General features: G+C 38.3%; 1 protein-coding gene across 1 annotated transcript in view; it reads right to left on the minus strand.

Annotated features, from left to right (window-relative positions):
- The window catches only part of IRAK4 (interleukin-1 receptor-associated kinase 4), a 27797-nt gene extending 21980 nt beyond the window's left edge, over positions 1-5817 (minus strand). The window contains 4 exon segments of the mRNA XM_006888184.1: positions 803-963; positions 2087-2290; positions 3492-3637; positions 5657-5817. Coding sequence (XP_006888246.1) covers positions 803-963; positions 2087-2290; positions 3492-3637; positions 5657-5817 — 672 coding nt within the window.
- Positions 5818-9081: the final 3264 nt, after the last annotated feature.

A 9081-nucleotide genomic window follows, 5' to 3' on the forward strand; every position in this document is an offset into this window, starting at 1 on the left:
CTCATTAGTGTTCAAGGCCTCAAACCTGTTCCTGAGATGATTCTGAAATTCAGGTGGTATGAAATCAAAGTCATATTTTGGCGCCTGTGGATTTGGTTTAATTTTCCTCACAGTTATATAAAGTAAGTTATTCTCTTTAAGATTCTTAAGAGGCTATCAGAGCAGAGATTCTCAATGTTATTTAGTAAAGCCTCAAAAAGCTTAGAAGCCTTGGTGGTGCAGTGCTTAAAGCACTCAACAGCTAACCTAAAGAAGTAGAACTCACCAGCTACTCCATGAGAGGAAGATGTGATGGTCTGCTTCTGTAAAGATCTACAGCCTTGTAAACCCTAGGGGGAATGTCTACTCTGTCCTGCAGGATTGCTAAGAGCCAAGGCAGTGAGTCTGGGGACTTAGGTATGAAGGAAGAGTCCTGGTGGCATACTGTATTTCATGTTTGGCTGCCAACAAAACTGTCAGCAGTTTAAATCCTCCACGGTAAAAAGATAAACATGTAAAAAAGTCCTTCCATAATGGAAAAAGTAATGGGAAAATGTCTCCCCCCATAAATATTGATGATCTTGGAAATGGAATTGAGGGTCACTGTGAGTCAGAATAACCTCAAAGATAGTGGAGTTTTATATATACACGGAGTATTTTTCTAGGGTCCTTAGCTTTCAAACTAGTTTTAAATTAAGAACCAACAACTTTTAAAGTTAAAAAAAAAAGTAAATACATTTCCTAAAGACCCATTTAAAATTTATATGGCGTGCCAGGAAGCAGTTCTTCCTTTAATTTTTTTTATTCCTGAAATGTAACTTACTGCTGCAAGTTTCTTCACTGCCACAGTTTTGTTGTTCACACAGCCTTTATAGACAACTCCAAATCCTCCCTCTCCCATCTTGTTACCACCAGCAGAAAGGGGTCGTTCATCAAAGTTATTTGTCACACTCTTCAATTCATAAAATGAAAAACTGTGAAAACCTGTGTCAGTAAGATAAAAAGCAAAGTTCTTGGTCAAAAAATAAATTAGTTCCAAGAATTTCAGCACTTTCTCCACTTCAAGATTTAGTATATATGTATTTATACTTTTTAATTAAATAACATGTTGTTGTTAGGTGCTGTTGAGTCAAGCACAACTCACAGTGACCCTCTGAACCAAAGACGTGAACTCTGTCTTACCCTGTGCCATCCTCACATTTTCTGACACACTAGCGCCCCCTGTGGTAGTCACTGAGTCAATCCCTAGGCAACACAGGAGAGGATTAAACCAATCAGTAAAAGCTGTCTTAAAGATTCTACTTGGTTCTTACTGATTGAAAAAAAAAAGTTATTGTCCCTATTTTCTTTTTAAATATAACTTTGTTAACTTATATATTTCTATATACTTGGGTTTCTTAACTTCTGGGGTTGTTTGCATATCTTCCTACTTTTACTCATTGACACTATATTAATAAAGTAGTGAAGATGGTGCTTAATAAATAAGGAGAATAAGCAAAACTATCAAAGAGTTATCTCCATGATTCTGAGTAACATATAAATAAACTAAAAACAAAAAAACCCCAACTCATTGCCATCGAGTTGAAACCAACTCATAGCAGATCCTCTGGCAAGTTTCTGAGGCTGAAAATGGTCCATCTTTCTCCCAAGGGGCTGCTGGTGGATTCTAGCTGCCAAAGAGACACCACTTTTCAGATAGCAGTGCTACTTACTCCCTTTGGACTATGCTACCAGATCGCTAACACAAGTAACAGGAATGATGTCTTCTAGAGCAGTGATGGATTTAACGATACATTCACCAATGGAAAGTATCCCTCTTCATATAAAAGTGTGCTTTCAATCTACTAAGCTATGCTACTTTCCCACATAATTGAATAACTATTAGCTATGTTGTTGTTGATTGCTGTTGAGTCGAGCACAACTCACAGTGACCCTATGAACCTAAAGACCTAAAGCCTTTCTATGACTATCATTGTTTCTCAAAGTTCATAGTTTCCAGAGGCATGTTTGTTTAGGAAGTGGATGCCACTCATATGAATTTTAATAAATCAGCCTGCTTAAAGAAAGAGAATATGCATACATATACACAATATCCACACATACTTACGGGTATCACAGCTTTCATTCAGTTTATCACAACTTTCACTTTCGGCACTGGAGGAGTCAGGTGGCATACAGTTTAGTTCACGATTCTGCACTGGTAACCCAGATGTCCTGTCTTTGCAATAGAGTGGTATGTGTTTCTGCTGAGCTGTTACCACTGCTACTACTTCTTGAGGAGGCAGCATATTCACAGCTTTGGGCACAGAATCTGCCAAATGAAATGTGGTATCAATTGCGTTTCACCAAGGGAAAGGTTTATAAAAAAAGTTCAAATAAGAACTTGGTTCATTTAACATCATCCCAATTTCCACATATTGGCTTCATAGCCAAGAAGCAACTTACAAGGATTAGTGAATATTAATTCTTAAGGTTGTGAAAAAGACATTACCGTTCAGTGTTGTTGAGTAGGCTGTGATTCACAGCGACCCTTTGTACAATGCTTTCCACTGGGATTCCCAGTACCCATTATTTCAGAAGTGGATGGCCAATCCTGCTTCCCACCCAGTGTGTCTTAGTCCAAAAGTTCTGTTGAAAACTGTCCACCATGGGTGCCCATGCTGGTATTTAATTCTGGTGGCACAGTTTCTAGTATCAAAGCAACACACACACTTCCACAGTATGACAAACTGAAAGATGAGTGGTGATAAAGATGAGTAGATGGGAAGCAGTGTTTTCAAAGAGTGTTGCATGGACCATTTCCACGAGAAAGAAGCACTGGAATACATGTTTAAGAATACAGACCTTGAACCCAACTCTACTATGATTCATTAGGTCTGGAACAAAAACCAAAATGAAAACCACTGCACTGAGCCAGATCCAATTTATAGTGACTGTTGGGCTCTCAGGACTGTAAGTCTTTATAACAGGAGACTGCTTATCTTTCTCCTGGAGAGTGACTGATAGATTCAAAGCACCAACATTTAGGTTAGTAGACGGATACAGCACATGCACTACACCACCAGTGTTTCTCAGGTCTTGAGAAGAGGTCAGGGATCTACACATTTAACAAGAAGTCCACATGATTCTTATACACAGTGAAGGTTCAGAATCATTGATGTAAATGGCTTAAGGCTATGAGGAAGGCAACACCGAAAAATATAATGTAATCTTAGAAAATTATCACCACTGTAATCCCAGAGGTACATGGTTTGAATCCATTAGATGCTCTGCTGGAGAAGGAGGGGCAATCTCCTCCTGTACCAGTCATATCCAATTTGATGGTACACACACACACACACACACACACACACACACACACACACAACAAAAAAATTAAAAGAAAAGAAATTCATGATCACAAAGTCTCAGCAGGAATGAAAGAATGAAAAAGACTACATGAATGAAAGTATGGGTCATCTACTAAGATCTTCTAATCCTGAATGTTGATTCCCTGGCCATGCTCTGTTTACCTGGTAGCAAAAGACTTGCAGGGGCAAGAAAGTCATTCTGTACTAAAAGATCTACAAGATCACCAACTGTGCAATTTGTGGTGCCCCAGTCAAACAGCAACTCAGCAGTGGGGCTTTTTCCAGCCAGAAGTAGTGCTTCAAATCTCCTTAAAAGCAAAGAACAAATAAAACAATGTTAATATATAAACAGAATATGAAATCATAAATAAAGTTACTATGACTTTAGAAAATAGAAATAGAGTCCCACTTCTCTAACCACACTATCCATGATAGTAAAGAAGAAGCAAGCAAGACAAACAGTGTCAATTACAAAGAAATAGGAAAAACAGGAAGAAGGGGAGAAAAAGATGTCAAAGATAACGAAAAGAAAAGCCAGTATTTGCTGTTTATGTAACTGAATACTTTGTAAGCTAAGTGAAGAACACATAAACTTACTTAATTCTAAAAGGTCCTATGATTATCATCTTTGTTTTACTAGTGAGAAAGTCAGGCATAGAAAAATAAAGCCATGAGCTTATGGTCACACAGCCAGTAAGCTATATCCAAGCTGATATTTAAATTCAAACTCTATATAAAATTGTGCTCTCGATCTAAGTTATTTGATTTGCCCACAAAGCTTATTAACTCTGTTAGTGAAATGAATTTTAATAAACCAGCCTCTTTAGAGAAACAAAATGTATACAAACCTAGGGAATTAGTCATTTGATTTTACCTATGTTCCAATTAACTTTCAAGTAACATCAGTTTTTTGGTCATTAAAAAAAATGGTTATGAAAAGTAACATTTAAAAACATAATCAGTATATTTTCTCTTTAATTGTTTTAACTTTGAAAAATTTATAACCAGCAGAAAAACTGAAAGGACAAAAATCATAAAATCAAAAAGCATTTACTCTTCACTCAGATTCACTGGATGACTAATTGGTAAAAGTTTGGTACAACTGTGCTCTTGCTCTTTCTCTTAGAATATGTATGTGTGAGTGTGTATGTATGAACGTGTGTGTCTGAGGTTAGGATTTTTTTATAATATCACTGCATAGGCAATAATGTTTATTTTCTCCATTGGATCACTCCGGAAGGCACAGAAAGGCACTTGGTATCATTAAGTTTGGAAACGTCATAATTCTTAAGTTAACTATTGGTAATACTTAGAAATCTTGTCCTTATAACTTTTCACTTTATGGTTTTAGCACTCATGAATGAGTCTTGCATGGATCAATTATTCATTGTTAGTTGTACATTGCTAACTTTGTAATTCTATTGTTCAAATATTTGCTGGGATTATTCTGAAAAAAAAAAAACAAAAAAAGAAATTTCCCCCTCAGCATTACTGTCTGAACAAGTCTTCAAAATTTTTTACAGTAATTTCAACAAACTATATGCAATAGTTGACTTTCAAGGGTTACACTGGTTCAATTTAAGGTCACTCTTCAGAAGAAAGACTTCAAAAAAGAATTGATAGGGCAGGCATGACTACAAATTCTTTGTCAAGGTAATGCTCAAGGTCACAAATATACGTCTTCTTCTCTTACTACCAAAGACAGATTTAACATAGATTTGAATATCAATGACTGAAAAACAAAAATTTATTATTTCTATTTTTCATTAAATCAAGTAGGACTTAGGAAAGAAGAAAGGAAACTACCTAAAGAGAGTATTGAACATTGACCAGCAACTTTGTTCATTAATGTGTACTCTTATAAGAACAACTTTAAAATGTTGATTTGAAAAAAATCACCAAAGTAAGATCATTAATACATTGTTAAGAGTATATGAGATTTACTTACACACTTAGACACATAGTCTCTAGAATTCTACTAGAAATTTTTACACCATTCTTATGTTATTGCAATTTGGAAATGAGGAGCGGGCAGAATAAACTGTGCGTAGTTTGCCAGAGACTGTGAGCAAAAATCTAATTCCTGATTCCTAATTCTAACACAAGAAAATGATTTTCAAGACTACTCTATGAGCCCAACTAAAGTATTAATCTATGAGCCCAGCTAAAGTGTTAGAGAATAAAATGAAAAAGGGTGGAAACAAGGAGAAAGAGAGAGATTTCCTTTCCACTCTTCATTGGAGAGAGCTCTACTTTAAAAAACATAGGGCAGTACTTATACCTAGCAATCATTTTAGATCGTGATATGAGAATTAAAAAAAAGTTACCTTATGTGTAACTGATTGTACCTATCATCACCAGATGGTTTTTTAATAGCTACGGCTAACTTCTTCCATCCTTCCTGGGGATCAAGAAAATCTGACAGCTTTCTAATTAGTCCAACATTGAGGGAGCGCACGTATGTTGATGCAGTTATTGGTTTGTTCATCTTCTATTCCTTAAACACAGAAAATTCTCATTAAGTATTTTACAGTAGCTTCAGAGATGTTATTTATTTATATACACACTGCACTCCTACTATGTCATAGAAAATGCTGGCACTGTATCACAACACAAGAAACAAAAATTTCATAGTCAACTCTTTGTTATCCTAAGAAGCTCCTTTTGTTATCCTAAGAAGAAATCAAATGGTTAATTAACTTGTATAGTTATTCTTTTCTGCCCTGGACATTTTTCTGAGTAAACTTCTATGAAAAGAGCAAAAAGTTTAGGCTTTCATAAAAAATTCCTGTGGGCATAGTCAGTAAATAAAACATTATTTTTCAAGGTAAATTATTTCCCAATCTGTACTCATTTACTCTAAAAAAATCGATTCCACCACTTTGGTGGAAATGAAAAGAATGACATATACTGTACATAATGTATAACCTCAACATAGAGAGAGATCAGCTGGCCCAGTGGACACAAAGCGATGCTACAAAGCCAAAGGTGGGTGACTTTTAATCCATGGCCTTTGGGCCTGTCTTTCATTGTTTTTGTTCAGACATTCCTCTAGGTCGTATAGCCCTGATGTACAAGTTGCCATAAGTGGTAACTTGTGGTTGCTGTGAGGCTGAACACTGTGACACTGATGTGTCAAATGTGTTAATGGTTGGTTACCCAGTGTGGACAGAGAGTGGGGTGGAGCTCCCCGATTAAAACAAGCTTGGAAGGAGGAGTGGCATCCACTTCCATAATAGCTTGCCTCCAGAAACCCTACGAACCTGGAGAGAGGATGAAAGGCACCCAAGCGTCGAGGACTCTCCTTCATAGGGTCGCTACGAGTCACCTGAGACTCGATGGCACTTAACAACAACAACAACTGTATTTGTACAACACTCTTTGATAGAAGTGAAAAATGGTACATGCAGCTATCATTTGTATAGCCCATGCATCTGCTTTCACATATGTGGTCATCCCTGACCTCTCCCCATTTTTTGGTCCATAGATCTGCCTGGTCACAATTCCTCCCCTAGTAAACCAAATCCTATGTTCTACCTGTTGAATAACTCTCTAGCAAGACCCTTCATTGACTTAGCCCTCTTCTTCTGCCACTCTATCCCTGAGAGCCATCTAATATTCCTCCAATGCCTATGAGTTAGTTCTGACCCTCCATCAGGTTGCAAATAAAAAATTCCTAAGGCTGTTGGGAGCTCTGGTGGCCTAGTGGCAAAAAGCTGCACTACAATCCCAGAGACACGTGGTTCGAGTCCACCAGATGCTCTGCTGGAGAAGGAGGGGCAATGTCCTCCTCCTGTACCAGAGACACGTGGCTCGAGTCCACCAGATGCTCTGCTGGAGAAGGAGGGGCAATGTCCTCCTCCTGTACCAGTCAGATCTGATTTGACAGTACACACACACAAAATAATAAAATTTAAAAAAAAAAATTCTAAAAAGAAAAAAATTCCCAAGGCTGTGAAGTCTTTACAGGAGAAGTTTAAACATATGCCTCTTATTCTTAACAGATGGGGAGACTTCCCTCTAATTAATCAAGACAAAAACACTCAGATATTTTTGTCCATTATCTTGCTCTCCTCTTTTTTGCTTTTCATTGTTGTGCAGTTGGAACTGACTCACAGTTGGTCCTCCAGTGGTTTCTCAAGGTTATAAATTACATAAAAGAAGACTGTCCATCTTTCTCCTGCAGAGCTGCTGCTGGATTCAAAGCACTAGCGAGGTGCAGCCTTTGGGTTAGGAGTGCAACGATCTATAGAATAAAGCTCCAGAGCTTCCCCATTCTCCTTAAGAGAGATGCAAATCAAAACAACTATGAGATATCATCTTACCCCAGTAAAAATAGCAAAATTCAACAGAGCAGCAAACAAGAAATGCTGGTGAGGTTGTGCAGAAACTGGAACCCTTATTCACTGTTGGAGGAAGTGTAAAATGGTGCAACCACTATGGAAGGCAGTATGGCACTTTCTCAAAAAGTTGCAAATAGAGATACCATTTGACCCAGTAATTCCACTACTGGGAATATGTTCTTATTGTTGTTTGTCTTCAAGTCAAGCATGACTTATAGCAACCCTATGAACAAAAGGCCTGAAGCCCTTCTACAACTATCGACATTTATAGAGTTCATAGAATTTCCGGAGGCAAATTGTTTAGAAAGTGGATGCCACTCCTGCTTCCAAACCTGTTATGCAATGTTACTGGCTGAGTTGCCTGTGATGCAAAATGACCCTATGTACAGCAGCTCTTAATCCTTCACTGTCCTGAACCAGTCTCATTAATTCTGACACACCTACCCCCATCGCCCCAGTTACTGTATCAATCCATCTCATCTGGGTTCTCCCTCTCCTGCACTGTCCGATCACCCTTCCAAGCATGATGTCCTTCTCCAAGGACCGATCTCTCCTGACCACATACCCAAAGTAAGTGAGGCAACCAGAACTGCCACTCAAGCAGAAACATGGGATGGGAAGTCATGTTAGGAATGCTACAACAAAGAAATGGTTTATGTGTGTGTGTGTGTGTGTGTGGGTGTTGTGGGTGGGCGGTTGGAAGGGGTTGGGAGAGGTGGGAGGGAGGTAAGTTGATCTATTCGGTGGTCAGCTCTCTCTATTTGGTGGTCAGCTCTCTGTGGACACTAATTGGACACTGTCTGTTCCCATGTTAGGGGCTACTTGGGACACTTAAGTGGGTTGTGTCATAACTGATGTTTAGGTAGGATGTAGCTGATGGTCATGCTCTCTTCTGACTGGCTGGAGTCCTTTTATACCAGGCTGACTGGAATGTCTCTCAAGATGTGAGTCATTGTGGAATGTTACCCAGCTTCCAGGTGGCCTTTTACCATCAAATCCATCTAAAATCATTAACTATTAAGTACAACAGAACAAAACACTCTCCAGGCCCAAACCATCCTCCTAATCTTTGTTATCTCTGATTGTGCTCAGTATTGGGGCGACTCTTTTAGGATATAAGGTTGTAGAAGAGAAGTCTTGAAGTCCTTGTAATATGCATCTATTTTGAGATAGAGCCAATGGAATCCTGTGTGTTGATGTGGAGGATGAGAGGATGGTTCTAAGACTTTCGGCCTGAACAACAGTTCTCTATCATTTACTAAAAAGTGGAAGGCTGTTAAAGGTGCAAGTTTAGTTTGGATGATCAGGAGCTCTTTTTCATAACCTATCCTTTGATAGGCCATGGTTTTTGCAATCACTTGTTATGCATCAGAAAGTTGGACAATGACTAGGGAGGATAGAAGAATTGA

This window comes from Elephantulus edwardii, unplaced genomic scaffold, assembly GCF_000299155.1.
Source record: "Elephantulus edwardii isolate Elephantulus edwardi_28Jun2011 unplaced genomic scaffold, EleEdw1.0 scaffold00065, whole genome shotgun sequence".
Lineage (NCBI taxonomy): Eukaryota > Metazoa > Chordata > Mammalia > Macroscelidea > Macroscelididae > Elephantulus > Elephantulus edwardii.